Below are 20,580 nucleotides of genomic sequence, written 5' to 3'. Positions count from 1 at the left end.
TTTGCGTTGGATGCGAAATAACAGCGAAAACATCAAGGCAGTGAAAACAAAGATGGACGCCTCATAAGGAAAGCCTGACAATGACACAGCTTTTAAGTGTCTGTGCAAATGGGAATGAATCAACTCTCCTCTCAAACACAAAAAATATCACAACATTGTCCTCTCTCAGTGAACAGCTTTCTGACTTTTCAAAGAATCATGGATGTTCTAATGGATAGTCAGTCAGACATCTGAAAGTCAAACTGATGAACCGTTTTGGTGATAGACTCATTTAATTCACAACCTGGTAAATCAGCTCTTGTCTCCTCTGGAGATGTTATAATTGGTGATGCCTTAAGAAAGGTTGTGGGTGCTTCTATGGTAACGGAATTATGACGACAGGAAAATCTGGCCATATTTTAGCTCCCCATTAAAAATGTGCTCCGATTGTAATTCCGTTACCATAGAATCGCCCTTGTGCAGTTGCAAGTGCATGTTAATGAAGTTGGTGAATGTGAGCTAGAATCAGTGGGTGAACGTTTAGATGATGATATGGTAATCTTGCACAGGGCTGCTGGAGTCATTCGCAAGTTGATCTCTGATCTTCCATTCCAGCCTCAAGGCTACGAACCCAGTGGCAAGATAAACATAAGTGAGTCGAAAGCCTTTGTCCCTTACGCCCTCTATGACTTCATCACATGGTGTACATCAAAGATTTATTGTCAAACAACTGTGTTTACTCTTTTGAAATCATGACAACACAAACTACCCAAATGACCCTGATCCAAAGTTTACATACTCCTTTTCTTAATTCCGTGTGTTGCCCCCTTTAACATCACTGACAGCTTGGAGTCTTTTGTGGTAGTTTTGGACGAGGCTCTCTGATGGTGAAGCTGCCACTGAATATGTTTTGGACTTTATTTACATTAATTACAAAGAAATACAAACAGTATGGCACTTTATGGTAAATCTGCATGAAGTAGAAAGTTCTCAAAACTGACTGTGCAAGAAGGAGAAGAGTGAGGAAAGCCACCAAGACACTCAGACAACCCAGGAGGAGTTATGGGCTTATGTGGCTGTGATTGGAGAAATTGTGCACAGTGCAAGCTTTGCATTTTGCATCACTACTCTTAGCTTCATAGTGGAGTAGACCAGAGAAGGATTTTCTTTTCCCCAAGACAGATCAAATCCAGGCTTGCATCTCAGATGTACCTTCTGGCAATTTGTAGCTAAACTTTCAGGTCTTCTTTTTAAGAAAATCCTCCTCTATACCACTTCATCATGAAGATGGATAACTGGTGATACAAAATGCAAAGCTTGCACTGTGCATCATTTCTCCAATCACAGCCACGTAAGCCTATAACTTCTTCTGGGTTGTCTGGGTGTCTTGGTGGCTTTACTCACTCTTCTCCTTCTTGCACAGTCACTCAATTTTTGAGAACTGTCTACTCCATGCAGATTTACCACAGAGTGTCATATTGTTTGCTTTTCTTTGTAAATGATTTAAATAAAGTCCAAGACATATTCAGTGGCAGCTTCACCATCAGAGAGCCTCGTCCAAAACTACCACAAAAGACTCCAAGCTGTCATTGATGTTAAAGGGGGCAGTACAAAGTATTAAGAACAGGGGGATGTAAACGTTTGAGCACAACTGTAGGTTTTTCACCACGGTCAACCGTGTGGCTTGTACAGACTTCTTGCACCAAGTTGGTGAAAGGAGGGATCAGAGAATCTTGATTTAAGTTGATGAGCAATTTCTCATGCAAACAAATTTTTAACCATTTCAAAATTTATCGAGGAGAGAGCCCCTGAGTATATTTCCGGCGTCGACCCCATACAACAGCTAAGACCAAGCTTTACTAAATTATAAATGACTTTTTAATGATATGAGATAGAAACTTTTTTTTGCTGAAAAGTTAACTCCGCGGACTTTCGAGCCAGCCATCGGCCATCTTTGTACTCCTCATAAGAGCTGTGTGATGACGTGCGCAATGTGAGTGTCCAATCGGAATTGGTTCACCGTCACATGGTTTTCTAAAATCCAATCGTAGGGCAGATTTACCTCACATGAAAAGCCAAAGATTGTTTTCAGGAGTGATATGTTACTAGTTGGCCCGTTTGAATAGTCCCATGTGTGCTCCAGTGAGTACATACTATTCCAATGCACCCTGCGCCATTACATGTAGCGAAAGTGAAAGGAGACGGAGAAGACGGAGAACCTCTGATGACAATCTCACGTGCTCAAACAAAGAGTGTGTAACTGATAGTTTTCTATATATTGTCAATATTATTATCAAATAATGTCTTTGTCTTTACTTTGATGCCTTTACTTTGATGAATTGCCTTTCATCTTGTTTTGATTCTGTTCTCTGTTTTTCATATATCCATATATGCATGTATAAGAGTTCATGCACCATTATTCTTCTAAATAATCACTCATTGTTAAAACAGTAATACAAACTGAACTGTTGAAGTAACATTTGTTCTTTTGCTTAATGAATGCTCAGACTGTTTTGCTAAAGCTACGTTTTTGTCCAGCACAGATTAATATTTCGGCCTTGAGCAGAGAATAACACAGCCTATACACTAGTTCGAGGCTGGCGCTGTAATGTTTCAATTTGAAGAACAATTACTATCTGTCTGAGCAAAACTGCAGGGCGCCTTCCAGGTGTGAAGTGATACAAAATGAATTGACTGAAGAAACGCAGCTGTGCCTTGTATATTGTTTTGTAATATGTTAATAAATTCAGGAGCAAAGTGGGCGGGCCATTCAGAGCTGACTGACGGACAGTGACGAGGGGTCATGCTGCTCTCCCTTATCAGGAAATGAAATTCAGTCTCTGGCGTGATCATTCTCTGTGTTTAGTTAACTGAGTTGCTTTTTAGAGATTTCAACTCTGACAGTAACTATCAGGATTGCTCCACTAGTTTGCATGTGAATGTTACTGAATAACTCTGTTGCTTTCTCTGCGTAAAGCACTGTTTACCATATCAATGGACAACAAAAGGCATAGACCATTTTGTATATATTGTTCAAAATGTGCATTTGTGTTTATTGTTTTAACCTTTTTTGTTGTGCAGTCTTTCACACAAGACCTCAAGTTAACTTTATAAAGTGTCAAAACAGTTGTTTATTATAGTTTACTGTGTGTTTTGAATAATTGTGTGGAAAATTATTTACACTTATAAAACACAACAAAAACATATATGTTATGAAAGCACAGGTTGTCCTGAAAAAAGAGACATAAAACTTGATTGTGGGATGCAGGGAGAGCTGTTAACAGCAATAATAAAACATTTATGCCAGGCGAGTGAACTGTCCAAAAAATGCCCTTGGACCCCAGTCTTTTAATGTCAAGACGGTATACACACATTTCAACATCAAATTTACGGCAAATAATGGGTTAATCATCACTTATCACTACCAAATATATCATTACATCATTAATATATTGCCATTTAATGCTTACTTTCATCATTTGTCATGAAAATCTAATTTGATGCAGAAAAACACAGCATTTTGTGTCATTTTTGTATTTTCAACCGTTTTGGACGGAAAATAGTTAATACACCATTCTAATAGTAGATTTCACAAGTATAATACCAATATCCTTAAAGTAGAGATTCTAACAAACGCAACGATACCCATTTTATCTTGTCCTGAAATTTTGCAAGGTATTGCAAAATGTCAGTCTTTTCCACAGCACGAACAGGTCAACCTCGGTGTGGCTTTCTTGGAATAACGAGAGCTGAAAGATAAAGAAGTGCACAACATGGATGCAGACCTGAGGCCTCATGTACAAAGTGTGCACACACAAAAACGTGGCGTACGTTCACCTCCATGCTAACGTTCAGATCTACCAAAAGTGAAATGACCTTGGAAATGTGCGGTGCATCACGCAAAAATTCTGGCTGGCGTACGCACACTTCTACAGCTGTTGTGAAAGTGTAGGTACACGGACCCACAACAGGGGGCGTAATGAACGGACAATGGAGAAGGGTGAATAACAAGTTTTACTGTTGTGAAACGAGCACAACGAATACAACAATTAACAATTTGGGGTCGAATCCGCTGGTGTCGTGTGGGCAGGCTCGAAGGTAGGAGACGTCCGTCTCAGTCGAACCGGAACCACCCAGATCTCCTCTGCCACCGAACCCTGGAAATACTGGAACCGCCAAGTCCCGAATTCCCAGGTGGCCACTGCCTCCGCTCGTCGGATCCCGTACTGCTGGCGGGAGAGAGCAACAGCACACAGGTGTGGATGCGACAGCACCCAGTAACGGAGAGGGGAAGAGCCGCCTCCACCTCTTGTCAATATATAGCAGGAAGGTGAGTACTTATCCAAGCAATTTAGCTATCAGTAGTCAGCAGTCCTGAAAAGGTTTAACAAGTTTTAGCTGGTTATTCAGAATATGAATGCAGAGAACGTTACCTCAGTCTTAAGGCGATATCTCGGCACTGAGGTGGAGACGCCGTCCTGATGATATACCCCCGGGCTGAGTGGAGTCAGCTGTGTCCAGTAATGGGTGACAGCTGTCACCCTGACTGCTCTCGTACGGCGGCGGCGCCCTCTGGTGCCTGGAGCCCGCACTCCAGGCAGGGCGCCCTCTGGTGGTGGTGGGCCAGCAGTACCTCCTCTTCAGCGGCCCACACAACAACAGCTATCGATCCACTGCCGAAACGTAGAGGTGATGCTGGGAACCGTTAATAGTGTGAAAACATGAAGTCATCAGAGTGATGTGCACATCAGAGACACACTGATGAACAATTAACACACCCACATGTTTGCACTTATATGGATTGATGTAAAAACATGTGCTAAGTGATGAGGAAAATGGTACTAACAGTAGCTGCGTTAGTGTTGTTAGAAGACCTTGCAAATGGTGCAATCCAATGTGAGCGTATATACAGTTCATGTGAGGATTAACTTGCAAATGACAATAATTGTCTTATAAATCAATTTCATTTACCAAGGCCACTGTTACTGGAGTTGCGTGTGGAACGGCGGTTGTCCCAGAGCGCAGTACGGTGAACTGCCAGGGGGTGTCTGTGCCTACACGTGTCTGATCAGCTCAGATTAAAGTTACTGTGTCTTAGTTTACATTTACACTGTCTGACGGTGTTAAAGCGTCTGATCAGATCTCTGAGGCTCAGATTAAAGTTACTGTATGTTAGATTACATTTACACTGTCTGACGGTGTTAAAGCGTCTGATCAGATCTCTGAGGCTCAGATTAAAGTTACTGTGTGTTAGTTTACATTTACACTGTCTGACGGTGTTAAAATGTCTGATCTCTGAGACTCAGATTAGAGCTACTGTGTGTTGATTTTTTTAACACAGCAGCAAACACTGTATCCATCCAATATGAATTTGCTTTAATATTATTTATGACTAATATATAACAAATGACATGAAATATGAAGTGCACATATTAAATTGGCTCAAGTTGTTGTTGTTATAATAGATATAAAATAATTCAAGATTTGTAATTTTTTTATTATGCTTTGCTTTAACAAATTTCCAGCCAATTCTGAATGTGCAAATAGAATAACTAGATCCAACAGACGGCCCCCTTACAGCATCATGGATTTACAAGAAAACCAGATGTCTAATTGTCTGTGACAGGAAGCCTTGCAGTTTTAAAATATCAAGATACAACTCCACAAACCTTCAATAATTCAACAAGTGTATTTTGTCAGGTAATAACATTTGGTATTTCAGATGTGTGAAACACTATATTGACTGAAATGGTAATCAGAAATAATCTGTGATTTTTTTTTTTTTAATCAAAAATATACAAAAATGTCTTGACTGAAATGCGACCAAAATACATTCAGTTCTTTTTTTAACTAAAACTAGTCTAAAATTAAGACTTTTAGTCGACTAAAACCTGAGTAAATAAAAATGGTATGTGAATGACTCAACATGACTAAAACTGAAAAGAACATTTGACAAAAGACGAAGTCTAAATTAAAAAACTAAATAAGTGCTACAATAGGCAGAACTTGAGTTTGGAGGTTTCTAGCGTAAACATACTGTCCGTTTGCAGCTGTGGAGAGCGTTGTTTAGCTCAGGGCTTTTGGCCCTTGGCAGAAGCAGTGTGGTCGCCCTCCTGCTTTTTGTTTCTCTTTAATGACGCCTACTGCTCCGGGAACTTGGTTTTTATGTAGTGTGTGTTTGTGTCATGGCTGAGTCTTTGTCCTACAGTTTAATGTCATGTAAATACTTCTGTGCTGACGGGGTGTAGTGGGCCTCTTGCCGACGCCTTCATGTTTACAGAACGAGTTCTCCGTGTTTGTTTGGAGCCACAGATAGAACAGGGTCCTGATAATTGACTTTCTTTTCATTCAGCACCCCCCCTTTCCACTCACTTTCCATCCAAAATGTTGCAGTAGGTCACATCCCGACTTCTACCGCTTTCACAAGCACACATGCCTACGTGCCTGCATGCTTGTGTTTCCTGTTTCCATAAACATGTTTTAAATAAGTAACTTTTGCAGAGTTTGACTGTGTCCTCCCCTGTTCACCCTCCAGGGACAGTTCCGGCCTTCAGACCTCCTGTGCCCAGAAACGTATATCTGGATGCCAATAGAGTGCTGCACGCCCATTCTAGACCATTCTCACTACGGTCGTTTCAATCAGGATCCTGATGCAGGTACGAAGACAAACCTCTAAGTTATTACAGTGACTCTACGCCATTTGACACCTAGGACTATGTGCTGCTCACAAGCGTTTTAGATCTGATGAACTGTGAGTTAACTTTGTGCTGATAGTTCACGACAGTTTGACTTGTATACAGTAGTGTTCAGAATAATAGTAGTGCTATGTGACTAAAAAGATTAATCCAGGTTTTGAGTATATTTCTTATTGTTACATGAGAAACAAGGTACCAGTAGATTCAGTAGAGTCTCACAAATCCAACAAGACCAAGCATTCATGATATGCACACTCTTAAGGCTATGAAATTGGGCTACTAGTGAAAAAATGTAGAAAAGGGGGTGTTCACAATAATACAACCCCTGGCAAAAATTATGGAATCACCGGCCTCAGAGGATGTTCATTCAGTTGTTTAATTTTGTAGAAAAAAAGCAGATCACAGACATGACACAAAACTAAAGTCATTTCAAATGGCAACTTTCTGTCTTTAAGAAACACTATAAGGAATCAAGAAAAAAAGATTGTGGCAGTCAGTAACGGTTACTTTTTTAGACCAAGCAGAGGAAAAAAATATGGAATCACTCAATTCTGAGGAAAAAATTATGGAATCACCCTGTAAATTTTCATCCCCCAAATTAACACCTGCATCAAATCAGATCTGCTCATTGACATTGACCCTATGTGTCTTTTTGCAAGGAATGTTTTTGCAGTTTTTGCTCTATGGCAAGATGCATTATCATCTTGAAAAATGATTTCATCATCCCCAAACATCCTTTCAATTGTCCAAAATATCAACATAAACTTGTGCATTTATTGATGATGTAATGACAGCCATCTCCCCAGTGCCTTTACCTGACATGCAGCCCCATATCATCAATGACTGTGGAAATTTACATGTTCTCTTCAGGCAGTCATCTTTATAAATTTCATTGGAAAGGCACCAAACAAAAGTTCCAGCATCATCACCTTGCCCAATGCAGATTCGAGATTCATCACTGAATATGACTTTCATCCAGTCATCCACAGTCCACAATTGCTTTTCCTTAGCCCATTGTAACCTTGTTTTTTTCTGTTTAGGTGTTAATGATGCCTTTCGTTTAGCTTTTCTATATGTAAATCCCATTTCCTTTAGGCGGTTTCTTACAGTTCGGTCACAGACATTGACTCCAGTTTCCTCCCATTCGTTCCTCATTTGTTTTGTTGTACATTTTTCGATTTTTGAGACATATTGCTTTAAGTTTTCTGTCTTGACGCTTTGTCTTCCTTGGTCTACCAGTATGTTTGCCTTTAACAACCTTCCCATGTTGTTTGTATTTGGTCCAGAGTTTAGACACAGCTGACTGTGAACAACCAACATCTTTTGCAACATTGTGTGATGATTTACTCTCTTTTAAGAGTTTGATAATCCTCTCCTTTGTTTCAATTGACATCTCTCGTGTTGGAGCCATGATTCATGTCAGTCCACTTGGTGCAACAGCTCTCCAAGGTGTGTTCACTCCTTTTTAGATGCAGACTAACGAGCAGATCTGATATGATTCAGGTGTTAGTTTTGGGGATGAAAATTTACAGGGTGATTCCATAATTTTTTCCTCAGAATTGAGTGATTCCATATTTTTTTCCTCTGCTTGGTCTAAAAAAGTAACCGTTACTGACTGCCACAATCTTTTTTCTTGATTTCTTATAGTGTTTCTTAAAGCCAGAAAGTTGCCATTTGAAATGACTTTAGTTTTGTGTCATGTCTGTGATCTGCTTTTTTTTCTACAAAATTAAACAACTGAATGAACATCCTCTGAGGCCGGTGATTCCATAATTTTTGCCAGGGGTTGTAGTAGCATCTGTTGTTGACGCTACAAACTCAAAACTATTATGTTCAAACTGCTTTTTTATCAATCCTGTTAATCACTAAACTAGTATTTAGTTGTATAACCACAGTTTTTCATGATTTCTTCACATCTGCGAGGCATTAATTTTGTTGGTTTGTAACCAACATTTTGCTCTTTTACTAGTGTGCTTGGGTCATTGTCTTGTGGAAACACCCATTTCAAGGGCATGTCCTCTTCAGCATAAGGCAACATGACCTCTTCAAGTATTTTGACATATCCAAACTGATCCATGATACCCGTTATGCGATATATAGGCCCAACACCATAGTAGGAGAAACATGCCCATATCATGATGCATGCACCACCATGCTTCACTGTCTTCACTGTGAACTGTGGCTTGAATTCAGAGTTTGGGGGTCATCTCACAAAGTGTCTGCAGCCCTTGGACCCAAAAAGAACAATTTTACTCTCATCAGTCCACAAAATATTCCTCCATTTCTCTTTAGGCCAGTTGATGTGTTCTTTGGCAAATTGTAACCTCTTCTGCACGTCTTTTATTTAACAGAGGGACTTTGCGGGGGATTCTTGCAAATAAATTAGCTTCACACAGGCATCTTCTAACTGTCACAGCACTTACAGGTAACTCCAGACTGTCTTTGATCATCCTGGAGCTGATCAATGGGTGAGCCTTTGCCATTCTGGTTATTCTTCTATCCATTTTGATGGTTGTTTTCCGTTTTCGTCCACGCATCTCTGTTTTTTTTTGTCCATTTTAAAGCATTGGAGATCATTGTAGATGAACAGCCTATAATTTTTTGCACCTGCGTATACGTTTTCCCCTCTCCAATCTACTTTTTAATCAAACTACGCTGTTCTTCTGAACAATGTCTTGAACGTCCCATTTTCCTCAGGCTTTCAAAGAGAAAAGCATGTTCAACAGGTGCTGGCTTCATCCTTAAATAGGGGACACCTGATTCACAGCTGTTTGTTCCACAAAATTGACGAACTCAGACTGAAAGCCACACTACTATTATTGTGAACACCCCCTTTTCTACTTTTTTTTTTTTTTTACTAATAGCCCAATTTCATAGCCTTAAGAGTGTGCATATCATGAATGTTTGGTCTTGTTGGATTTGTGAGAATCTACTGAATCTACTGGTACCTTGTTTCCCATGTAACAATAAGGAATATACTCAAAACCTGGATTAATCTTTTTACTCACATAGCACTACTATTATTCTGTGGGAAATGTGTGTCTGCTGCGGACGCACAGACACGCTCAAAGTAAACAAAAGGCTCAGAATTCCGCGGGTTACTTTTTGTGTCCCTGAATGCTTCAGTAACCATCTCAGGGATAAACATGTGAACCTCTGTTTTTCCTAAAAATGCAACACTTAAAGAACACTTAGTGGATTCACAATATTGGAAGGACTGGAAATAAGAGTAAGTTGAGTTAGTTCAAGCCGACATCAACCCACCGAGTCTGCAGTTGCCAGAAAACATACATGGTCGACATGCCAACGGTTTTTCTACTCAAACCACTTCCATTAAAACCAGCAGTACATTCACCCAGAGCAGCTTTATCCTGCTGTGTTTTAGTCCAGAAACAAGTCTCTTTCTTTCTTTCCTTCCCTGGATGTTCAGAGTCCCATCCACCGAGAACTGCGTGTGCTCTGCTCAGCACAGAGACAATGCAGCACACACTCACTGATCAGAATGATCTCAAAGATGCGTAGCCAAGATTATGTCCATTACAACAGTTTTTTACCCCATTGGGAAAAGGCCAAATGTGAAGCATTTTATGAATGTTCGATATAAAACCTTTAAATATGTGCAATTTGCCCCTTCACTCATACGTTAATAACTCGTAAAAGCAAGTTAGTCAGAACTTACCTCTATGTGATCGTTTTCTTACCTTCTAAATGTGAAATTCTGCATTTTAACCATCTTTTTAGTTCCTCTATTGTTGCTGCCTTGAATGGTGAGTTAATAACAGCTCCAGGTACATCTTCTGTGTACAAAATTTGCTTAAAAATACCACATCTCTCTTTGTTTACCTCTATAGACGCCGGCTGTAGGCATACAGACTATTCCATGATGCATTGTGCGAGACCTACTTCCAGGCATGCGCGCTGACACATGCAATCCCACTATTGGAATGGTGGCACATGCACCAGAGTTGGTTTAACTCCTGTGAGGCCCCAAAGGCATTTCCTTAATTTTACCATACACAGTAATTCCACTTTTGAGGTTCTTTCTTTTAGAGTGATGCCCATGTGTTGCACATCAAAATGTTCAGAACAATCTCGGCTTTCTGGATGTAAGCTAAATACCCTTAGACATGCTGGCAGCTTCAGGGACCTCAGAGGGTTTAAAAAACACTTCACCCACAGTATTTAAGCAAATTGGTGGATAATTATTCAACGTTCTGCCAGTGGAAGGCACACAGTCAACTGTGCACACAGAACTATTCTCTGTGTGTTGCAATAGACAAAAGTTGTGGTATGGACAGTTCCTCAACTACCAAGAAATGGCTGGACAGGTGGCTGTCAGCTCTGTCAACGTGTCACAGCCGCAGTGTAATAAATAACTAAATCAAATCAAATCAATTTTATTTATATAGCGCCAAATCACAACTAACAGCTGCCCCAAGGCGCTTTATATTGTAATGCAAAAGCCATACAGTAATTACAGAAAAACCCCAACTAATAAATACATGCATTTATTATGTAACTAAAATGTGTTCAGTCAATATTTTTAAGTTGTAACAAGCACAAAGCCTAAAGGTCAACATGTATATGATCTGGTGGTAGTGTGTGTAGTGTTTAGATTTTTACTGACCTTCCAATTACTCTATTTATTTCATTAAATGTCCAGAAGACTTTGATAAGAAGCTGCCATGTTCACCAAAAGCCTGTTCATTTCTGGGATTCGGGGGTTCAGTGTGCAACTATGTTTCACAGTTACGGGTCTGCCCTAATGATGTGTGTAGACACAAATAACCTGACGTTTACTCCATCAAAAGTATTCTTGCACATGTGTTGCAAACAGCCGGGCATCTCACACATTCTGCACAGCACATATGTACCGTCTCTCACACACGCTTACTCAGTGTTTGCTGAACAGAGGAAGATGTACGGCCGTAGCTCGCCTAGCAGGATAAACACTTATAAAAATGTTTGACAGAAATGAGACACCCACTGAATCTTAAGTGCCTCCAGCAAGCTTGACCAAGTCCCATAAAGTTACAACACATTATTAGTTACAGTAAGCACATTATCATCTGTCATGTCAGTTTAAAATACACTAATTGTGTTTTGTGTTGCATATGTCACAACTGAATGCATTTCTTACATTTACAGCCATGCTGACTGGCTGCAAATATAATCTGTGGCACTGTCTGACTTGTGTGCACAGAGTGTCAAGACATTACATGGGGCGACAACCACAAATTACACAGTGGAGTACCATCAAAAAAAAAAAAAAAAGTTTTTCCTTCTTCCTGGTGACCACAGCTTTTGGGTGTTTGTTACACTCCACTTCAGTGTTAATATTTAATTTAATATAAGACCAAAACATCCTTAAAAATGCTTTGGAATCGTAGTCTTACTTCATAGCACAGTTATGCTCAGTTGTCAGATTACAAACTGATGACTTTTTTGGTGAGTGGTCAGAGTTTGTGGTTGTCATTAGCAGTGAATTGCGCTGAAGCAACAGATAATCCACACACCACCATCACACCAGCTTCTCTGGAGTGGTCAGCAAACCAAAATTCCACAAAATTCCAATTCTGTGACCACAATGGCCACGACAAGCCCAGACAGAGACTTGAAGAACAGCAGGTCTAACTCAGGTCAGTGTTTTAAGAGAGAACAGACGGAACTGGTATCAGAGGTCCCAGGTGAAAACCACTGCTGACACAAAGTTTTTACTCACATTTGTCAAAAGAAGTCTTAAATGGTAAATGGACTGCATTTATATAGCGCTTTTCCATCTGCATCAGACGCTCAAAGCGCTTTACAATTATGCCTCACATTCACCCCGATGTCAGGGTGCTGCCATACAAGGCGCTCACTACACACCGGGAGCAATAGGGGATTAAAGGCCTTGCCCAAGGGCCCTTAGTGATTTTCCAGTCAGGCGGGGATTTGAACCCATGATCTTCTGGACTCAAGCCCAACACCTTAACCACTAGAAGTCTTCATGAAAGTCTCAAGTTTTAGGATGATGGTGTATGGGATCTCAATAATTTGTTGATGTATCTGGCCCAAAGTTAACAAACAAGTTCAAAATTCAAATTTATTAATTTATTAGTTTATATAGTGCCAAATCACAACAAGGTTGTGTCAAGGCGCTTCACACGACGCAATAAAAAAAAAAACACAAAATAGATTAAAAGATTAAAAACATAAGAAAAGAGCAAAACCATAAAAGTAAAAACGCATAATATCTTAATATACTAACAATAAAACAGGGAGAACAAATGAGTCTTAAGTCTCGACTTAAAAGTCTCCACAGATTGTGACTGCCTTATTTGTGCAGGAAGATCGTTCTACAGAGCAGGGGCATGATAAGAAAAAAGCTCTGTGACCTGCAGACTTTTTATTCACCCTAGGAACTCAAAGAAGTCCTGCACCCGAGCCGGTACGTAGGGCTCAACCAGGTCAGCCAGGTAAGGTTGTGCCAGCCCATGAACAGTTTTATAGGCCAGTAACAGAACCTTAAAATCTGATCTCACAGAGACAGGAAGCCAGTGAAGGGAAGCCAAAATATTTTAAAAAGAAGAAAATTGCTATTTTTGATTTCTGTCAAACAAGCAATTACTTTGGGAGACTGAGATGAGAAGTATTGCTTGCCTTGTGAGGGAGAATTGGCTACTACATTTTGGCCATGTGGTACTTTTCTGTGTCCATGGGCCAGTATGCAGGCGAGTGTTGAGGGCCCAAGTGGCTGGAGAAGGCCAGGGGAATGCTGACAAGTTTATGGAGGGGAGGGTGGTTTGGTTGCCTGCCTAGGTGGTTGCTTTCCAGGGCCTGGGGAGGTTCCATGGTGTGGTGAAAGCAGTCATGCACGGGCTGAAATTAATCTGAAATCTGATCTGAAATTAGCAGGTGCATGCTCCCAGTCTCGACTCGGACTGAGACGATGTAGATGAAGTGTCTTGTCCAATGATACAGACGGATGGCCTGAAGTACAGACGTGAAATCAAACCCTGAAAACTAACATCATTTTAACAACTGAAACATTATTCAGGCAAAATTACTCTGGCTAATAAAAAAAAATGTTTACTTAATTAAAAGTGAGATTAGTTGCGATTGAGTTAACTAAATGGACTGCATTCATATTGTGCCTTTTCATAGAAGCTAAGTGTTTTGCAGCGATGTCTCACATTCACCCATTCTCTCTCACACACATATACACTCAAACACAAATGTCTGTGTGCTGCCATCCAAGGTGCAAGGCTGGACACAATACATAAAATGTACCGTGTCCCTGAGACCTGCCTTCAAAACTTTCATGAATTGGTATGGTATGGTATGATTTTATTTCTCAGGGACAGTGCACAATAATACATTGACCTAAAAAAACAGGAAAGATGCATTGTGCCAGGTTATAGCAAAAAATACTAATTTCCACCTGTAGTCCCTGGACAGGTTGATGTCTAACTATAAATAACAGCATTTGTAAATGAAAAGAAAATCCATTTAGCACAAAGACTATTGATACTGTAAACATGTAATACCTCACCCCTCAAGTATACCATTCATAAAAACTTTCAACATTTTATCAATTCAAAGACATATACAAAAGATACCTCTTTCAGAGGAGAGAGGAGAAGGAGAGAGCATATCTCACCCATATTGGCCTCTCTTCATTGGCTTCCTGTTAATTCTAGAATAGAATTTAAAATTCTTCTTCTTACTTATAAGGTTTTGAATAATCAGGTCCCATCTTATCTTAGGGACCTCGTAGTACCATATCACCCCAATAGAGCGCTTCGCTCTCAGACTGCAGGCTTTCAGCTTTCAGGCTCCTCTCCTGTGGAACCAGCTCCCAATTCAGATCAGGGAGACAGACACCCTCTCTACTTTTAAGATTAGGCTTAAAACTTTCCTTTTTGCTAAAGCTTATAGTTAGGGCTGGATCAGGTGACCCTGAACCATCCCTTAGTTATGCTGCTATAGACGTAGACTGCTGGGGGGTTCCCATGATGCACTGTTTCTTTCTCTTTTTGCTCTGTATGCACCACTCTGCATTTAATCATTAGTGATCGATCTCTGCTCCCCTCCACAGCATGTCTTTTTCCTGGTTCTCTCCCTCAGCCCCAACCAGTCCCAGCAGAAGACTGCCCCTCCCTGAGCCTGGTTCTGCTGGAGGTTTCTTCCTGTTAAAAGGGAGTTTTTCCTTCCCACTGTAGCCAAGTGCTTGCTCACAGGGGGTCGTTTTGACTGTTGGGGTTTTACATAATTATTGTATGGCCTTGCCTTACAATATAAAGCGCCTTGGGGCAACTGTTTGTTGTGATTTGGCGCTATATAAAAAAAATTGATTGATTGATTGATTTCATCAATTCATTTTTAAAAGAATCCTGCCTGGGTTTTTTGTTTGTTTTTTTGTTGTTTTTTAAATTCTCCTCACTGCCGTCAGAGTCACTGCTTCTGTTCCTCTCTCCTTTCTGCAGGAGGTGGGGTCAACCTGTTGTGTCGTTGAGCATAGATTATAACTTTTTTTTTCCGCTTATGTACTTACTGAAATATTGTACAAATTGTGGGAAATTGTTGCTGTTAGCAAAAAAACAGATTTTGGCTAACATCCCCTCAGTATTGTCAAGTTAAACTCAGTTGCAAGGATCACTGACAGCATGCATTTCACAGTAAAAGTATTTGCTGGGATGCTAGCATCTGATGTTGTTTAACTTTGCTACCAGTAACATCATCGAGCCACGCCATCTTGGAAGTACGAATGTTACAATGTAAATCAAAATAAAGGTTTCAAAATAAAGGTTTCAAAATTAATTCCTCAATTTTCATAATAAAGGATGCATATCATTGTGCTATGAACAAGCCATATCCGAAAGCTGAGGCCGATCTGACAAATAGAGAGATAGGCATACTCGAACTCGCACAGATGCTTCCTGCTTTATTGATAGATAATACTACATAATCTTAGACACACTTTGCTTTTATGGCATCCTTTGCCACACCACCTTTCTGAGCACACTGCAGCACACTTGAGTAGCTACTGAAATTAGCAGCTTTATGTACTGAATCCGGCACTCATGTGAGGCGGCTTCACTGCCTGGAGGTGCTGGGACTCGGTCCTGGGCCTTGGGTCTCACATTTTCAATAGCTAGTGTGTCCCAGGACTCAGTGACCAAAACTTGAAAAGCAAACCCTGGTATATTCGTCCAGAACAGTGTAAAGATATGCTCTATGAATAGAAATATGATGAAAATTTGACCGGTCACAGAAGAGCACCATTATGGCTCTGAGGATTAAGGAACTTGCTCAAGGGCCCTCCATGATGTTTCTGGTCTGACTGGGATTTGAACGGAGGATCCTCTGGTTTCAAGCCCACTGCTTTAACCTCATCACCTCCCCAAACTATGGACAATTGTGTGATTAATCATGATTAAATATTTAAATGGTTGAAAGCCTTAGTTTCTGCTCCTGCCATGACATTACACTTTGACCATATCAAAAGAAACTTCTGAGCCTATTAATAATAATCTATTCCTTTGTAAACTCTCCAAGGAAATTCTCACGTTTAGTCCACCCCAGGAGGAGGTCGAAATAAAAGACTTGGTATTTTGCCCTTTGCTAGGGGAGATGTTTGCTGACGTGAGAGTTTGAACCCAGGTCTATGGTCAGAGAGCAGTCTGTGTACCATCATGACATCACGATGTTGGCCCTTTCCTTTTCATATTCAGTCCTTGTCTTTGGATTTGGACGGATGTGGTTTTGTCCAAAGAATCACCCAGTGACCTGTCATCAGCATCCTGTGTTAAGAAACCGTTTTGAAATTTAGGGGTTGATGGAAGGAGAGAGGAGCGTGGCGAGATGTCAAGGCCCTGAGCTCAGGCCCTCACCCTCTCACTCCCAGACCGAGCCTTAGCACGTCGCTTTCTCCCGACCCTTGAACCCTGACCAATAAGCAGTGTGACCTCGGAGCGGCATGTCACAGGACGTCCGGCGTGCCTGTCAAGAACATGTTCTGGAGCTGCTCAAGATGAGTCAAGGGGCATGGATGGCAGATAGAGCGAGTAAAGAAAAAAGAGAAAGTTGTTTATGCGAAGAACGGATGTTTGGATTGAACCGGCGAGCAAGTCGTCGGTTACTACTGAGGTTAATAGACCGTCATAAAGCTACGTGCTGCGGCTCTGTAGAGTGTTTATTGCACCGTGTCCTAACAGAATCACGGTGTCTCATGGCCATGAGCAGAAAGTCTAAGTGTTGCGTAAGAGGCCTGTCAGAGTGATGAAGAACACGACAGGACATTCAGTACTTCCACACACAAAGTTATCGGCCATTTCAGATCGTACAGAAGCACAGGATGTTTAAATACAGTCACTCTTCCGCCATTAATACCTCATGAATTAAAACTACTCTCATATGGATGCTGCACAGAGTGCTGACAGCTTTTCAAATCTATTTCTTCACATCGTGAGATTTATTGTATTGCTGATTGTTATTTAAAAGTTGAAGTCAGTTTTCAGTTCGGTGACTCAGCAGTTTTTGGGTTCAGCTGAACACGCAGTACTTCAACCACGTAGTACTTCAGTCATTGCTACACAAGAGCGAAACTCTTAGAATAATACATGAATCTATAGTTTTAGTTAGAAAGTCTTCAACTCCGAGAAGGAGGGATTGAGACCTCAGGAGGTGACAGACGTCATCAGGATGCTGCATGTATGTGTCTCTCTCACTTCCTCACTCGTCCTTATCGGATTGTGTACTTTTGTGGATCACTTATTTTGGGTTTGCACGAGTAGTGCCGCGAATTGTCTCTGTAATTACAGTGAGGAAAATAAGTATTTGAACACCCTGCGGTTTTGCAAGTTCTCCCACTTAGAAATCATGGAGGGGTCTGAAATTTTCATCTTAGGTGCATGTCCACTGTGAGAGACATAATCTAAAAAAAAAAAAAAAAAATCCGGAAATCACAATGTATGATTTTTTAATAATTTATTTGTATGTTACTGCTGCAAATAAGTATTTGATCCCCTACCAACCAGCAAGAATTCTGGCTCTCACGGACCTGTTAACTTTTCTTTAAGAAGCCCTCTTATTCTGCACTCTTTACCTGTATTAATTGCACCTGTTTCAACTTGTTACCTGTATAAAAGACACCTGTTCACACACTCAATCAATCACACTTCAACCTGTCCACCATAGCCAAGACCAAAGAGCTGTCTAACGACACCAGGGACAAAACTGTAGACCTGCACAAGGCTTACAGGACAACAGGCAAGCAGCTTGGTAAAAGACAACAACTGTTATGATTATTTATTCGAAAGTGGACTGTCAGTCTCCCTCGGTCTGGGATTCCATGCAAGCTCTCACTTCGTGGGGTAAGGATGATTCTGAGAAAGCTCAGAACTACACAGGAGGACCTGGTCAATGACCTGAAGAGAGCTGGGACCACAGTCACAAAGATTACATTAGTAACACATGATGCTGTCATGGTTTAAAATCCTGCAGGGCAGCAAGGTCCCCCTGCTCAAGCCAGCACATGTCCAGGCCCGTTTGAAGTTCACCAGTGACCATCTGGATGATCCAGAGGAGGCATAGGAGAAGGTCATGTGGTCAGATGAGACCAAAATAGGGCTTTTTGGAATCAACTCCACTTACCATGTTTAGAGGATGAGAACAACCCCAAGAAAACCATCCCAACCGTGAAGCATGGGGGTGGAAACATCATACTCTGGGGATGCTCTTCTGCAAAGGGGACAGGACGACTGCACCGTATTGAAGGGAGGATGGATGGGGTCATGTATTGCGAGATTTTGGCAAACAACCTCCTTCCCTCAGTAAGAGCATTGAAGATGGGTCATGGCTGGGTCTTCCAGCATGACAATGACCCCAAACACACAGCCAGGGCAACTAAGGAGGGGCTTCGTAAGAAGCATTTGAAGGTCCTGGAGTGGCCTGGCCAGTCTCCAGACGTGAACTCAATAGAAAATCTTTGGAGGGAGCTGAAACTCCAAACCTGAAAGATCTAGAGAAGATCTGTATGGAGGAGTGGACCAAAATCCCTGCTGCAGTGTGTGAAAACCTGGTCAAGAACTACAGGAAATGTTTGACCTCTGTAATTGCAAACAAAGGCTACTGTACCAAATATTAACATTGATTTTCACAGGTGTTGAAATACTTATTTGCAGCAGTAACATACAAATAAATTATTAAAAAATCATACATTGTGATTTCCGGATTTTTTTTTTTTTTTTTTTTTTTTTTTTTTTTTTTTTAGATGATGTCTCTCACAGTGGACATGCACCTAAGATGAAAATTTCAGACCCGTACATGATTTCTAAGTGGGAGAACTTGCAAAGTGGCAGGGTGTTCAAATACTTATTTTCCTCACTGTATGTGACTAATTTCTGTCACTGATGAGACACTTGATTCCTCTGTGTTGTTTTGTTTTTTAAATGATTGTTTTGCTTGAAGTATTTCTGATCACATCAATGGACACATTGCAGTCACCAGTCAAAGCGCACAAGGACTCACTGAGACACATTTTACAGCCTTTTTAGATCTTTCATGTACAGTTTGTGCAATTGAAATTACCTCTGGAAAAAAATACAGAACTCTACATTAACTTTTGAAAGAAGCAATTTATATTTACACCACCACTGGGACATGATTTGTACAGTTTACTGTACAAATCATGTCGTAGTGGTGCGAAGTATAAAAACAGAAATTATAGTGGGTATTCAAACTGCCAGTAGTTGTTGAACTATCCATCTGCCCAGAATGCTTCAATCAGGAAAAATATCCAAATCTAAGGGCCCTGTCCCACTGGCGGTTAGGAGGATTTGCAGATGGAATGTGCACAAAAGTGGCCCACATCCGGCAAACAACCACAATATACATGTAACATTCCTGTATGAGTCGGCCGACATCCGAACACGTTGTTGGGAAAGTGAAGTACACGGACCCATGACAGAGGGCGTAAATGAACGGCCAATAGGAAGTCCGAATAAATAACAATTTATTCTGCAAATGTGCACAACAACCAAATATGCTTTTAGTCTGTCAATCAATCTACACAAAAGATGACGCGTGGGCAGGCCCGAGGGTAGGAGACGCCTATCCAGAGAAGAGCCGGGACCCACGAGGTTCCAACGCCAACGGAGACCTGCAATCCACCGGAGCCGCCAAGTTCTGAGTCCCCAGGTGGCCACCGCTTCCAGCTGTTGGATCTGGTACTGCTGGCAGGAACAGACACAGGTTATAGGTGGGTGTATGTACACCCAGCAACAGTCAGCAAACAGTTCAGTTCCTCTCCTGAGGGAAAACTCCACCACTCCCAGAAAACAGGAACACTGAAAACATGCAGTACCAACAGTATACTTAGAGATAAGTGAAGTGAGGAGTGGAAACGCCAACTCCTTCCAACTTCCACAAACCCAGCTCCAAGCTGCAAGTATACGAAAGGTTACGACTGCAAAAATCAGAAGCAAAACGTGCGTACGGCACAAGACGGCTGAGTTGGTTACCTGACGGGAAAGCTGATAACTCGGCGGGGTTCTGATGATTCTTCCAGGCTTTTATGGTGGTGAATGATGATGGTGATGACTTGCAGCTGTCAGTGTCGGCGCACCTGGAGCTCCTGTGAGGCGGCTGCGCCCTCTGGTGCCTGAAACCCGACAACAGGCAGGGCGCCCTCTGGTGGTGAGCCAGCAGTACCTCCTCTTCGGGCGGCCCACAACATCCGCAGAGGCATGCACATCCGCAGCAAGGATTTTTGAGCGGCTCAAAAATCCTGATGCAGATGAGATCCGCATCACTTCCTGAACACATACTGAAGACATACGCAGGACATACACAAACAACGTGCCGCATATCCGCTGTGATCTGCTGATATCCGCAACTGACGGGTTGGCGCGGGTTGGCGCGG

General features: G+C 41.4%; 1 protein-coding gene across 3 annotated transcripts in view; it reads left to right on the top strand.

Moving 5' to 3' along the window:
• LOC117522911 (arginyl-tRNA--protein transferase 1) overlaps positions 1 to 20,580 on the top strand; it is a 243,334-nt gene that overhangs the window by 201,169 nt on the left and 21,585 nt on the right. For all 3 annotated transcript variants that reach the window (XM_034184337.1, XM_034184338.1, XM_034184336.1), the window contains one exon: positions 6,515 to 6,635. In XM_034184337.1, the coding sequence (XP_034040228.1) occupies positions 6,515 to 6,635 (121 nt within the window). The remainder of the gene's footprint in view (positions 1 to 6,514; positions 6,636 to 20,580) is intronic.

Source organism: Thalassophryne amazonica, chromosome 13 (genome assembly GCF_902500255.1).
Source record: "Thalassophryne amazonica chromosome 13, fThaAma1.1, whole genome shotgun sequence".
Classification (NCBI taxonomy): Eukaryota; Metazoa; Chordata; class Actinopteri; order Batrachoidiformes; family Batrachoididae; genus Thalassophryne; species Thalassophryne amazonica.
The sequence above is the reverse complement of the archived record's forward strand: the minus strand, read 5'-3'. Positions and strand labels throughout refer to the sequence as shown.